The 14,843-nt window shown below is 72.0% G+C and overlaps 1 protein-coding gene across 1 annotated transcript; it reads left to right on the forward strand.

Moving 5' to 3' along the window:
- Positions 1-5,322: 5,322 nt before the first annotated feature.
- On the forward strand, positions 5,323-10,886 carry LOC309601176 (3',5'-cyclic-AMP phosphodiesterase 4A-like; the record flags this gene model as incomplete). The annotated part of the gene is made up of 7 exons (XM_082334077.1): positions 5,323-5,366; positions 8,382-8,567; positions 9,252-9,288; positions 9,493-9,566; positions 9,667-9,716; positions 10,283-10,395; positions 10,869-10,886. Exons 1-7 carry the CDS (start codon positions 5,356-5,358, stop codon positions 10,884-10,886), a joined length of 489 nt encoding a protein of 162 aa, XP_082190203.1. The 5' UTR covers positions 5,323-5,355.
- Between the last annotated feature and the right edge of the window lie 3,957 nt (positions 10,887-14,843).

Genomic DNA, 14,843 nt, shown 5'->3' on the forward strand with positions numbered 1-14,843 from the left:
GGAGGCGGTGGCAGGGCCCCCCAGCATCTTCCCAGTACCGGGACTGGAGGTGGCAGGAGGGACCCCCCCCATCATTATCCTGGTACCAGTACTGGAGGCGGTGGCAGGGCCCCCCCAGCATCATCCTGGTGCCAGTACCGGAGCCAGGACCCCCCCAGCATCATCCTGGTACCAGTACCAGAGGCAGCAAGAGGGACCCCCCCAGCATCATCCCAGTGCCGGTACCAGAGGTGGGCCCCCCCCAGCATCATCCTGGTACCGGTACTGGTGGTTGTGGGAGGGATCCCCCCCAGCATCATCCTGGTGCCAGTACCAGAGGTAGGACCCCCCAACATCATCCCGGTACTGGTACCGGTACCAGAGGCGGTGGGAGGGACCCCCCCCCCCCATTATCCCGGTGCCGGTATCGGTGGTGGTGGCAGGACCCCCCCAGTACCGGGACTGGAGGTGGGACCCCCCCAGCATCATCCTCATCCCAGTACCATGGCGGTGGGAGGGAGCCGGTGGCCGTGCCGGTGCTGGGGATGGATCCGGCCCGTGGGCTGGCGTGGGAGCCGGGGGCGGCAGCGATATGGGGGGGTCACATCCCTCGGGACCCCCGGCCTCACCAGACCCTTCCCGGGGTCCCCCGCCAGGCACCGGGGTTGGCGATGGGGTCACCGGCACCGGCACAGCCACGGCCCCCGGCTCTGGCCCCCCCTGCCCGTGGGCACCCCATGGGTGCTGGTGCTGGCGGGGTTTGGGGGTGTCCAGGGACCCCCCCAAGACCTGACCGAGGGCACCCCCATCCCGGCAGCTGCGGTTTTGGGGTGACCCCTTCGCGCTGCCGGCTCTGCCAGGGTGAACCCGCTCCCGGTGGAGGGGGGGTGAGCGGAGCCAGCCGCGGCACAGCCACCAGCGGGACCCTCGGGTGCCGGCGGGGGGTCCCCATCCCAACGCCGGGGTCGGGGGCTGCCGGGATCCAGCCGCTGTGCCGGTACTTGGGAGATGTGCCGGATCGGGAGATGCTCGATGTGGGGGGACGGATGCAGCACCCCCAAACCAGGGGGGGAAACCTCAACCACCCCCCGGGATCCGTCTGGCCCCAGTGCCGGCTCTGCCCGTTCCCGATCGGGAAGTTTTTTGGGGGAAAACAAGTTGGGAACGTGCCGACGGGTGGTTGTGCCACAACGGCAGCATGTGCTGGGCACCGCGTCCTTCCGGCAGAGCCGAGGGGGCAGCGGCACCTCCGGCTTCGTTAGGAGAGCTAATTTATGCGCAGGAGGCTCAGCAGATGGTCGGGACTCGGGGGTTTTATTTCCTTCCTCCTCCTCTTCTTCCTCCCTTCCCGACGGAGTTTCCCCCCCCCCCTTCTTGAGACGGCTGTCGGGCGACGAGCGGCTGGGGAGGGCGATGGGGCGCGGGCAGGGCCGGCATCCCCCCGGTGAAACCGGGGCTGCCGAGGGGGCCGAACCCCCCCCAAATCCAGGGGTCGGGGTGCCGGATCCCCCCACCACGGCACCCCATCAGCCCCCCCTCGGTGAGACCCGGCAGACAGGCGACTCCCAATCCCTTATCCCGGCATCCCCATCCCGCTGCCGGCGCCGGTGCGGTTCAACCAGGAAGAACTGGCTCAACCCTCACTGACGAGTTTCTCCCTTCCTGGAGCAATTAGTGTAATTAAGCAAAACGAACGTGAAATCCCAAGCTGGGATTTCACCGGGACAGAGGCGGATGGCCAGAGCCCGGCTCACCGCGGCAGTGCCAGGATCCGGCCGGCCGACGCCGGCTCCCGGAGGCTTTTCCCGGGTTCCTGCAGCCCTCGCCCTAATTAATTCCTCCTGCTTTAATTCTTTTCCTTTTCAGAAAAGAAATAATAATCAAACCGACGCCAACCTTGCGCCGCCGGCGGGTCGCGGTGATGGCGGCGGTGCCGCGCGCCGCCCATCGCAGCCCCTCTGGCGTTTATGATGTGCCGTAATCTTTTTCGAGGGGGATGAGTCACCTGCGGCCATTAAAAGTGATTCACGTTTGCCTCCGGCTCCCGGAGCAGATCCCGGTCGGGAGGAAATCCCGCGCCGGCAGGCGAGCCGTGCCGCCGGCTGCCAGGAATAGCAGGGACACCCCGTCTTGCCGCCCCCAGGGCCAGCCGGGCACGGCAGCCGGTGCGGCACAGCGCGGTGCGGCACGGCGCGATGTGGTGTGGCACGGTACGGCACGGTACGGTGGCAGCAGGCTGGGGTCCCTCTGCACGGGGGGCCGCCGGCGGTGGTCCTGGCTGCGGGGGTGTCCCGGTGTTGGTGACCGTCCCCGTCCCTGTCTCCTTCCCGGAGCTCTTCCTCCTCTCCGTCTCCATCCCATCTCTGTGCCCATCCTCATCCTCATCCCATCCCCGTTCCCGTCCCCGTCCCCATCCCATCTGTCCCCATCCCATCTCCTTCCCAATCCCATTTCCATCCTCATCCCCAGCCTTTTCCCATCCCCATCCCTTCCCATCCCCATCCCATCTTCATCCCTGTCCCCATCTTCATCCCTGTCCCCATCCCATCCCTGTCCCCATCCCATCCCAGTCCCCATCCCATCTCCATCCCCATCCCATCCCTGTCCCCATCCCATCCCCGTCCCCATCCCTGTCCCCATCCCAGTCCCCATCCCATCCCTGTCCCCATCCCATCCCAGTCCCCATCCCATCTTAGTCCCTGTCCCCATCCCCATCTCTTCCCTGTCCCCATCACCTCCATCCCATCTCCTTCCCAGTCCTGTCTTCATTCTTTTCCCATCCCCATCCCATCCCCATCCTCTCCGAGTCCCCATCCTTGTCCCCATCCCATCCATCCCCATCCCATCTCCTTCCCAATCCCATCTCCAGCCCCATCCTTTTCCCATTCCCAGCTTATCCCTATCCCATTCCATCCCTGTCCCCATTCCCAGCCCCATCCTGCTCCATCCCTGTCCCCATCCCATCCCACGTGGGGGGACCTCGGGGTCCCCTCCCTGCCCCCCACCCCCTCGGGGACAGGGATGGGGACAGGGATGGACCCAAACCGGCCGCTCCGGGATGAGGCCGGAGGAGCGGGAGCCCAGGGACCGCCGGCGATGATCCAGGGGGACCGCTGCATCCCGCCTGGCTCCGCCGGGGAGCGGGGACCCCACTTCTGGGGTGCTGGACCCGCCGGACCCCCCAAATCACCCTGGCAGGATCCCATCCCGCATCCCAAACTGGGGGGGAGGGAGCTGGGACCCCCAGCGCACCCAGGGGTCCCCAATCCACTGGGAATAAACACACCCCGAAATGGACACTGGGGACACTGGGGGGTCCCCGTCCCCGAGGATCCCCGGCCCGGCTGCCCCCCGTCTCTCGCCCAGCAGCTGCGGCTCCCGAGGCGTGAAATATTCCCAATAAAATCCCAAAAAAGCCCTTTCCCTCCCCGGAGCCGGTTGCTAAATTTGCCGGCTGTGAGTCACCCCCTGCCCGCCCCGCTGCCTGCGCAGCCCCCCCGGCTCCCCCCGCCCCCCCGGGCCATGGGTGCTGAGCCGACGGGGACCCCACGGGCTGGGGACCCCCATGGGGCCGGGGACCCCCGTGAGTCCCCAGGGTCCCCTCTGGGGCCGGGGTCCTCCGTGGGGCTGGGGACCCCCGTGAGTCCCCAGGGTCCCCCCCCCTCCCAGCACCAGGGTCCTCCATGAGGCTGGGGACATGGGACAGGGATGGGGACACGGGACAGGGATGGGGACAGGGACATGGGCATGGGATGGGGATGGGGACACGGGACAGGGATGGGGACAGGGATGGGGACAGGGACATGGGCATGGGATGGGGACGGGGATGGGGACACGGGACAGGGATGGGGACAGGGATGGGGACAGGGACATGGGCATGGGATGGGGACGGGGATGGGGACATGGGACAGGGATGGGGACAGGGACATGGGCATGGGATGGGGATGGGGACACGGGACAGGGATGGGGACAGGGATGGGGACAGGGACATGGGCATGGGATGGGGACGGGGATGGGGACACGGGACAGGGATGGGGACAGGGATGGGGACAGGGACATGGGCATGGGATGGGGACGGGGATGGGGACATGGGACAGGGATGGGGACAGGGACATGGGCATGGGATGGGGATGGGGACATGGGACAGGGATGGGGACAGGGATGGGGACAGGGACATGGGCATGGGATGGGGACGGGGATGGGGACATGGGACAGGGATGGGGACAGGGACATGGAGCTGGGCCCATCCGGTCGGGCTTAGCCCGGAGAGCGGCAGCGCCCGGCCCCCCGCGGCTTTCGGGAAGCGCCGGGGGGGGGGGGGAGCCCCGCCGGGTTTGGGGGGGCTGAGCCCTGCTTCCCGGGGCCCCGCCGGACCCCCCTCTCCTGGGGGGCCTGGGGGACATGGGGTCTGTCCCCAGGGACACGTGGGGTGAGGACCCCCTTTCTGGGGGGACGCAGGGGTGCAGACCCCCTCCCCTGGGACATGCGGGGTCCGGACCCCCTGATGGGGCTCAGGGACCCGCGGGGGGGGCACAGGGACCCCCAGGCCGGGCACAGGGACCCCCGGACAGGACTCAGGGACCCCCGGGGGGTTCAGGGACCCCCAGGCTGGGGTCAGGGTCCCTGGGGGGGCTCAGGGACCTCGGGGGGGCTCAAGGACCCCCCGGGGGGGCTCAGGGACCCCAGGCTGGGGTCAGGGTCCCCCGGGGGGGCTCAGGGACCCCAGACAGGACTCAGGGAGCCCCCGATGGTGCTCAGGGACCATCAGGATGGGGTCAGGGTCCCCCGGGGGGGGCTCAGGGACCTCGGGGGGGCTCAGGGACCCCAGGCTGGGATCAGAGTCCCCCGGGGGGGCTCAGAGACCCCCAAGCTGGCGTCAGGGTCCCCCAGGGGGGCTCAGGGACCCCAGACAGGACTCAGGGACCCCCCGATGGTGCTCAGGGACCCCCAGGCTGGGGTCAGGGTCCCCCGGGGGGGCTCAGGGACCTCGGGGGGGCTCAAGGCCCCCCCGGGGGGGCTCAGGGACCCCAGATAGGACTCAGAGACCCCCCACATCCACCGCCCCCGCCGAGCCCCGGGCCGGTCCCTCCCCCCCCGCCGGCAGCGGGCGGTCCCGGGGCGGCACCGGGGGGGCGGGATGGGCCCCCCCCTTACCCCGCCCCCCCCCGCCCTCTCACCCCGTCCCCTCCCGCTGCCATGGCCGGGGAGCGGCGGGGGCTGCTCCGGCCGGGGGGGGGCTGGGGGGGGGGCGCCGAGGACGAGACCTTCCTGCCCGGCCCCCCCCCGGGCTCCCCCGCTCTCTGCCCCCCCGGGGGGTCCCCCACTTTCCTCCGCCGCCTCCGCCTCAACCGCAGCATCCAGGAGCGGCACCGAAGGATGCGGGGCAGGTAACGGGGGGACCCCCCCCCCCAAAAAAAATCCCTTGGGCCCCCCAGGGACCCCCTAAACCCCCCAAAACCCCCGGGACCCCCTAACCCCCCCCCCCCACGGGACCCTGGACCCCCCCCGGGACCCCCTGACCCCCCTCCCCGGGACCCTGGACCCCCGTGGCCGGGAGTGCTGGACACCCCCCCCCCCGGTACGGACCCCCCCCGATATGGGACCCCCCCGCCCCCGACCCGGTACAGACCCCCCCCCCCCAGGGCTCCCTAAGGGGATGGCCCCCCCCCCCCCAAGGGCTGGGGGGTCCCTAAATGCCCTCCCGGGCAGCAGCTGGGGGGGGCGGTCAGGCCAAGCCCCCCCATAACCAACAGCCCCCCCAAGGCTGCTCTACCGGCCCCCCCCCTCCCCAGGACTCCCCCGGGGACCCCCCCAGGGGGGGTCACGGTGTCGGGGGGCTCCGGGGGGGAAGGGGGGGCCCCCCCCGGCCGCTCGTCCCGGGGCGGCTCCTTAGAGGAAGCCGGTAGAGGAAGGGGGGGGGCCGGGGCGGGAGCACCCCGTGTCCCCCCCCCGCACCCATGGAGCCGGGGGGCACCCAGCGGCTCGGCAGCAGGAGACCCCCCCCGGGGAGCGAGCGGGGGGGGCCGGCGGCGAGGTAGGGGCGGGGGGGGGGGGGCATGGGGGAGCACCCCAAGCCCGGGGCGGGGGCACGGGGACCCCCCCCAGACCCAGTTTGGGGGGGGGACACAAGGACACCCCCCCCCATACACATTTTGGGGGGCGACAGGGACCCCCCCCATGCCCGGGAGGGCAATCGGGGCCCCCCCCATTTCGGTGGGACAGCCCCCCCCCCCCGGTTTTGGGGGACAGGGGTGTCTGCCACGCCCAGGTTTAAGGGGGGGCCCCTTTGTGAGCCCCCCCCCAAATAACGGCCTTTGGGTGCCCCCCGGTTGCCTGGGGACCCCCCAAAAACGGCGGGGGGGGGCGGGGGGGGGGCAGGACGCTTGGGTTCCTCCCAGGGCGCAGGGGGAAGTGGGTGGCGGTTGGAGGGGGGAGGGGACAACGGGGAGCCCCCCCCCGCCCCCCCCCGCGGGTCCTCACCCCACAGCGGGGGGGGGGTCCCAAAAACGGGGGGGGGGGTCCTGGTTGTGACATTGGGGGTCCCGGGGTGCTCGGCACTGGGGGTCCCAACTGGGACACACGGGGGGGGGGGGGGGCGGTACCGGGGGGGGTCTGGGGGTGCACGGGGCCCTGGGGACCCCAACCCCGGGGAGGGCCCGGTTTGGGGGGCACGGGGCTCCTGGGGGTCCCAGTATTGGGGGGTCCCGGTATTGGGGGGTCCTAGTGGTGGGGGGTCCCAGGACATGGGGCTCCTGGGGGTCCTGGTATTGGGGGGGTCCCGGTATTGGGGGGGTCCCAGTGGTGGGGGGGTCCCAGGACATGGGGCTCCTGGGGGTCCCGGTATTGGGGGGTCCCGGTATTGGGGGGGTCCCAGTACTGGGGGGGTATTGGGGGGCCCCAGGGCACAAGGCTTCTGGGGTCCCAGTATTGGGGGGCTCCTGGCACTGGGGGGTCCCAGTGGTGGTGGGTCCTGGGACACAGGGCTCCTGGGGGTCCCAGTATTGGGGGGGGATCCCGATATTGGGGTTCCCGGGACATGAGGCTCCTGGGGGTCCCAGTATTGGGGGGTCCCAGTACTGGGAGGGTATTGGGGGGCCCCAGGGCACAAGGCTTCTGCGTTCCCAGTATTGGGGGGCTCCTGGTACTGGGGGGGTCCCAGTGGTGGGGGGTCCTGGGACACAGGGCTCCTGGGGGTCCCGGTATTGGGGGGGTCCTGGTATTGGGGGGTCCCAGGGCACAAGGCTCCTCGGCGTCCCGGTGCTGCGGGGTCCCGGGACATGAGGCTCCTGGGGGTCCCGGTATTGGGGGGTCCCAGTGTTGGGGGGTCCTGGCTGCCCCAGTCCGGCGCCCGGGGCGGGTGCCTGGTGCTGCCGCCCGCTGCAGGACCCGTACCCGTCCCCGTCCCCCCCGCGGCTGCCGGAGCCGGGGTCCCCCTGCCTGCGCAGGCAGCTGCCCGCGGTGGGGCTGGGGGTCTGCCCCCACCCACGGGCGCCGCTGCGCCCACGGGGGCACCCGGCGACGTCACGGTGCTCCTGCGGGTGCCAGCGCTGGGCAACGCTGTCCCACGTCGCGACGGGGCCCCATATCGCGATGGGGCAGCGGTGGCTTCGGCCCAGGTCGTAGTGGAAACACGAGACCGCGGCTAAAATTAAGCGCCGGCACCCGGTGCGGTGACATCACGGTGGCTTGGTGACACAGGGTCCGGTGTACACGGTGACGCCGGTGCACGTGGTGACGCCAGTGGGCACGGTGATGCCGGTGCGCGTGGTGATGCCGGTGTGCACGGTGACACCGGTGCACGTGGTGATGCCAATGGACGTGGTGATGCCAGTGCGTGTGGTGACACCGGTGTGCACGGTGACGCCGGTGCGCGTGGTGATGCCGGTGTGCACGGTGACACCGGTGCACGTGGTGATGCCAATGGACGCGGTGATGCCAGTGCGCGTGGTGACACCGGTGTGCACGGTGACGCCGGTGTGCGTGGTGATGCCGGTGGGCACGGTGACGCTGGTGCACGTGGTGACGCCGGTGTGCACGGTGACACTGGTGCGCATGGTGATGCCAATACGCATGGTGATGCCGGCGCACGCGGTGATGCCGGTGCACGCGGTGACGCCGGCGTGCACGGTGACGCCAGCACCGGCTCGCACAACCGCAGATAGGAGAGTCCGGCAGCACGCGGGCAGACAGGCGGCGTGGCGTGGCCACCGTCACCACCGAGCACGTCACCAGCGCCACCAGGAATGTCACCAACGCCACTGGGCTCATCGCCACCGCCGGCACCGACCCCTGCACGGGGGTCTGCAGGGCGGCGCTGTCGGGCCGGCCCCGGGGGGGCTGCGAGGGGGGTCCCGGCCTGGCCCCCCCCGCCCCGTCCCCGACGTCCCCCCGTGTCCCCCCAGCTTCGAGGTGGAGAATGGCCCCTCCCCGGGCCGCAGCCCCCCGGACCCCCAGGCCAGCCCGGGGCTGGTGCTGCTGCCCGGCGGCCCCCCCGGCCAGCGCCGCGAGTCCTTCCTCTACCGCTCCGACAGCGACTACGACGCCTCGCCCAAGAGCATGTCCCGCAACTCCTCCATCGCCAGCGAGGCGTGAGTACGGCCCCGGCGCCCCCGGCACCCCCGGGGCCCTTCCACGCACCCCACGGACTCTGGGTGCCCCGGGGACCCCCGATATCCCCCCGGGCACTCTCTGATATCCCCCCGGGGACCCCAATATCCCCCTGGGGACCCTCCGATATCCCCCCGAGAACCCCCTGATATCCCCCCAGGGACCCCGATATCCCCCCAGGGACCCCAATATCCCCCCAGGGACCCTCCGATATCCCCCCAGGGACCCCAGTATCCCCCCGGGGACCCTCCGATATCCCCCAGGGACCCCGATATCCCCCCGGGGACCCCCCGATATCTCCCTGGGGACGCCCCTGCCATCCACCCTGGAGACCCCCCCCCCAATATTCCCCTGGGGACCCCTCTGCCATTCCCCCAGGGACCCCCCGATATTCCCCTGTGTACCCCCCTGCCATCCCTTGGAGACCCCCCAATACCCCCCGGGGACCCCCCAATATCCCCCAGGGACCCCCAATACCCCCCAGGCCCCCTCCCCACCCTCCCCTTGGAGACCCCCCAATACCCCCCAGGGACCCCCCAATATCCCCTCTGGGGCTCCCCCCACGCCACTGGGGGCCGTGTCCCCCCCCCAGGGTGGGTGGGGGGCCGGGGGGGGTCCCCGGTGTCCTGGCCCCCCCCGCTGACCCCCCCCCATTGCTCTTCCAGCCACGCCGAGGACCTGATCGTCACCCCCTTCGCCCAGGTAGGGCTGGGGGGTCCCGGGGGGGGTCCCCGCTCGGGGTGGGGGGTGCAGGATTGGGCCCTGCACCCCCAAGCCCTGCCTGCCTGGGGGGTTGGGGGGGGGGGGCTGGCCCCAGCGCTCGGGGTTTGGGCAGATTTGGGGTCCCTGGGGGGGGGCCCCCCCCATCTGTCCCTGACCCCCCCCCGTGTCCGTCCCTCCCCCCAGGTGCTGGCGAGTCTCCGCAGCGTCCGCAGCAACTTTTCCATCCTGGCAAATGTCCCCACCCCCACGGCCAGCAAGTGAGTGACCTTCACCTTGACCTTGACCCTGACACCCCCCCCCCCCATGTGGGGGTCCTGGCCAGCTCTGACTCCCCCGTCCCCCGTCCCCCCCCCCCAGGCGGTCGCCCATCGGCTCCCAGCCCCCCCTCTGCAAGGCCACGCTCTCAGGTAAGGGGGGGGGGTGTGAAGGGGTTAAGGGGGGATCCCCCCCCCCCGAGCTCGGAGGATTTGGGGGGGTCTGGGGGGATTTGGGGGGAGGGGTAAAACTGGTCGTGCCCCCGTCCCACTGGGGAAACTGAGGCACGGGGCTGGCAGCCCACATCTCCCCCAGCCCTGTCCCCAGGGTGGTCGCTGAGCCCCCCCATCCCATGGGGTGCCCTCAGCCCCCCACCCCTGGGGTCCCCCCATCCCCAGGGGGGTCCCTGCATCCCCCAGCCCCGGGGCCCCCCCATCCCCAGAGGGTTCCCTGCACCCCCCAGCCCCGGGGCCCCCCCATCCCCAGGGGGTTCCCTGCACCCCCCAGCCCCGGGGCCCCCCCATCCCCATCCCCAGGGCGGTCCCTGCACCCCCCAGCCCCGGGGCCCCCCCAGCCCCAGGGGGTTCCCTGCACCCCCCAGCCCCACGGGCCCCCCCATCCCCGTCCCCAGGGGGTCCCTGCACCCCCCAGCCCCGGGGGCCCCCCCGGCCCCGGCCCCTGGCGCGGGGGGCTCGGGCGGGCGCTGACCCCCCCGCAGAGGAGACGTCCCAGCAGCTGGCCCGGGAGACGCTGGAGGAGCTGGACTGGTGCCTGGACCAGCTGGAGACCCTGCAGACCCACCGCGCCGTCAGCGAGATGGCCTCCAACAAGGTGGGCCCCGGCGCGGGGCCGGGGGCCGGGATGGGACCCTGCAGTGACACGGGGACTGGGATGGGACCCTGCTGTGACATGGGGACCGGGATGGGACCCACCGTGACACGGGGACAGGGATGGGACCCTGCAGTGACACGGGGACAGGGATGGGACCCTGCTGTGACATGGGGACCGGGATGGGACCCGCCGCGACACGGGGACCGGGATGGGACCCTGCTGTGACATGGGGACAGGGATGGGACCCTGCAGTGACATGGGGAGCAGGATGGGACCCTGCTGTGACATGGGGACCGGGATGGGACCCTGCAGTGACACGGGGACCGGGATGGGACCCTGCCGTGACACGGGGACTGGGATGGGACCCGCCGTGACACGGGGACTGGGATGGGACCCGCCGCGACACGGGGACAGGGATGGATCCTGCAGTGACACGTGGACCGGGATGGGACCCTGCTGTGACATGGGGACAGGGATGGGACCCGCCGTGACATGGGGACAGGGATGGATCCTGCCATGACACAGGGACCAGGATGGGACCCTGCTGTGACATGGGGACAGGGATGCACCCCACCGTGACACGGGGACTGAGACGGGGATGGGGATGAGGACAGGACCCTGCTGTGACATGGGGACAAGGATGGGGAAGGGAACGGGACCCCGCTGTGACACGGGGACGGGAATGGGGACAAGGATGGGACCTGGCTGTGACATGGGGACAAGGATGGGGACAGGGATGGGACCTGGCTGTGATGTGGAGATGGGAATGGGGACAGGAATGGACCCGGCTGTGACATGGGGACAGGGACGGGGACAGGACCCAGCTGTGCCATGGGGACAGGGACAGGACCCCAGCTCCACCATGGGGACAGGGAACAGGGACAGGACCCCAGCTCCACCATGGGGACAGGGATGGGGACAGGACCCGGCTGTGCCATGGGGACAGGGACAGGACCCCAGCTCCACCATGGGGACAGGGATGGGGACAGGACCCGGCTGTGCCATGGGGACAGGGACAGGACCCCAGCTCCACCATGGGGACAGGGATGGGGACAGGACCCGGCTGTGCCATGGGGACAGGGACAGGACCCCAGCTCCACCATGGGGACAGGGATGGGGACAGGACCCGGCTGTGCCATGGGGACAGAGACAGGACCCCAGCTCCACCATGGGGACAGGGATGGGGACAGGACCCGGCTGTGCCATGGGGACAGGGACAGGACCCCAGCTCCACCATGGGGACAGGGATGGGGACAGGACCCAGCTGTGCCATGGGGACAGGGACAGGACCCCAGCTCCACCATGGGGACAGGGATGGGGACAGGACCCAGCTGTGCCATGGGGACAGGGACAGGACCCCAGCTCCACCATGGGGACAGGGATGGGGACAGGACCCGGCTGTGCCATGGGGACAGGGACAGGACCCCGGTTCCGCCGTGGGGACAGGGACAGCAGGCTTTGGGGTCAGGGCAGGGGGCTGGTGGCAGCAGGGGGTTGGGGACAGCGTCCGGGGGCTGCACGGGGTCCCTGGCACGTGGGGGGCCGCGGTGGTGCCGGTGCCAGCGGTGGCAGTGCCGGTGGTGGCGATTGTGGCGGTGGCTGTCGGCAGCGGCAGTGCCGGTGGCAGCGGCTGCGGCAGGGGTGTTGGTGGTACCGACACCGGTGGCAGCGGTTGTGCCGGTGGCTGTTGGTGGTGGTAGCGCCGGTTGTGCCGGTGGTGGCAGTGCCGGTGGTGGCAGTTGTGCCGGTGGTTGTTGGCAGCGGCTGTGGCAGGGGTGTTGGTGGTACCGACACCGGTGCCAGCGGTTGTGCCGGTGGCTGTTGGTGGCAGTGCCGGTTGTGCTGGTGGTGGCGGTACCGGTGGCAGCGGCTGTGTCAGGGTGTTGGTGGCACCGACACCGGTGCCAGCGGTTGTGCCGGTGGCTGTTGGTGGCAGTGCCGGTTGTGCCGGTGGTGGCGGTACCGGTGGCAGCGGCTGTGTCAGGGTGTTGGTGGCACCGACACCGGTGCCAGCGGTTGTGCCGGTGGCTGTTGGTGGCAGTGCCGGTTGTGCCGGTGGTGGCGGGTACCGGTGGCAGCGGCTGTGTCAGGGTGTTGGTGGCACCGACACCGGTGCCAGCGGTTGTGCCGGTGGCTGTTGGTGGCAGTGCCGGTTGTGCCGGTGGTGGCGGTACCGGTGGCAGCGGCTGTGTCAGGGTGTTGGTGGCACCGACACCGGTGCCAGCGGTTGTGCCGGTGGCTGTTGGTGGCAGTGCCGGTTGTGCCGGTGGTTGTTGGCAGTGGCTGTGGCAGGGGTGTTGGTGGCACCGACACCGGTGGCAGCGGTTGTGCCCGTGGCTGTTGGTGGCAGTGCCGGTTGTGCTGGTGGTGGCGGTACCGGTGGCAGCGGCTGTGTCAGGGTGTTGGTGATGCCAGCGGTTGTGCCGTTGGCTGTTGGTGGCAGTGCCGGTTGTGCCGGTGGTGGCGGTACCGGTGGCAGCGGCTGTGTCAGGGTGTTGGTGATGCCAGCGGTTGTGCCGGTGGCTGTTGGTGGCAGTGCCGGTTGTGCCGGTGGTTGTTGGCAGTGGCTGTGGCAGGGGTGTTGGTGGCACCGACACCGGTGCCAGCGGTTGTGCCGGTGGCTGTTGGTGGCAGTGCCGGTTGTGCCGGTGGTGGCGGTACCGGTGGCAGCGGCTGTGTCAGGGTGTTGGTGATGCCAGCGGTTGTGCCGGTGGCTGTTGGTGGCAGTGCCGGTTGTGCCGGTGGTGGCAGTACCGGTGGCAGCGGCTGTGTCAGGGTGTTGGTGATGCCAGCGGTTGTGCCGATGCCGGCGGTGCCAGGGCCGGTGGCGGTGGTTGTGGCGGAGGCGGCCGGTGCCGGTGCCGTGGGTCTGGGTGCAGGATCGTGCCCCCACCCCCCCCCGCCGTGTCCCCGCATCCCCCTGCGCCTGTCACCCCCCCGTGCCACCCCGGGGGGGTCCCCGCCCAGCGGGGGGGGGTCTGGGGGGGCCCTGGCCCTTTGCGGGGTCTGGGGGGGGTCTCCGGCCCGTTGGGGGGGGGCTCCTGGGGGTCCCCATCCCCACGCGGGGTCACTCGTGGGGGTCCCCGCCACGGGGGGGGGGGGGTCCCGGCCCCAGGGGGAGGGGGGGGCCCTAAGATGGGGACCCCAGCAGCCCCCCCCCGCCCCCTCCGCCCGGCGCTGCGGCGGGGCCGTGGCCGTGGCCGTGACCGTGGCCGGGGGGGGGGGGGGGCGTGGGCAGGGCCGGGGGGGGCGGAGCGAGGCCCCGCAGCCCCGCGCAGGCGTGCGGCCCCCCCCCGCCCGCAGCTCCGCGGCCTCCGCAGCCCCGACGGGACCCCCCCGGCCCGCCGAGACCCCCCCCGGGACCCCCCGACCCCCCCGGCACGCCGAGACCCCCCCGGGACCCCCCGGGACCCCCCGGGACCCCCCCGCCACCCCTCGCCTCCCCCCGCATCCTCCCGCATCCTCCCGCATCCCTGCTCCCCCCCCACCCCCGCCCCCCCTTGGGCCCCCCCCATCCTCCCCACCCCCCCCCGCGCCCTCCCCACCCCCCATGGGCACCCACTGACCCCCCAGCACCCCCGGGGGGGGCTGCAGGACCCCGGGGGAGGGGGGTTCAGCCTCTGGAGCAAAGGGGGGGGGGGGGGCGATGTGAGGGACCCCCCCGGCCGGGGACAGCGCCGGGGGGGGTGGGGGGGTGGCGGTGCCCTCCCGCCCCCGAGGGGGGGCCCCTGCTCCCCCCCCCCCCCGGTCCCACCATGCCCAGGGCCCCCCCGCTCCCCATCGCCTCCCCCGGCCCTTAGGAGGCTGCGGGTAGGGGGGGGGTGCTCGCAGAGGGAAGGGGGGCCCCCCCCCCCGCTAAGCAGGGACCCCCCGGTTCCCTCGGGGTGGCGGGGGGGGTCCAGAGCCCCCCGGCCGCCCCCCCCGCCCCCCCCCCGGCTGGAAAATGCCCTTGGTGGATTTTTTCTGCGAGACCTGCGCCCAGCCCTGGCTGGTGGCCTGGTGGGACCAGGTAAGGGGGCGCGGGGGGGCCCCTTGACCTTCCCCCCCGCCAATGTCACGGCGGGACCCCCCGAGCCACCCCCGGGGGTCGCCCCCCGCTTCCCTGCGCGGTGCCCCCCCGGTTTGGGGGGGTGGGGGGGGCACGCATGGCCCCGGAGGGGGGGGTTGTGTTGGGGGGGACCCCCCCACCCCTCAATTTGTGGCTTGGGGGGGGGGGGGGGCTGCGCCGTCACGCAGAGACCCGGCAAACTCATGACACGTTGAGGGGGCTCCCGGGGGGTGGGGGGGGGCTGGAGGACACCCCCCCCCGCCGTGGCACAGCAGGGGTTAAACACCCCCCCCCGCAGGGACGGGGATGGGGCAGTTGCTACGGAGACTGCGGTTGCCATGGAGATTGGGCGGAGGCTCCTGATTGGCTGATGGGGGAGGGATGCAGTGATGCTCTCCCC

This window comes from Platalea leucorodia (assembly GCF_965183815.1).
Source record: "Platalea leucorodia genome assembly, chromosome: 29".
In the NCBI taxonomy this organism is placed as follows: domain Eukaryota; kingdom Metazoa; phylum Chordata; class Aves; order Pelecaniformes; family Threskiornithidae; genus Platalea; species Platalea leucorodia.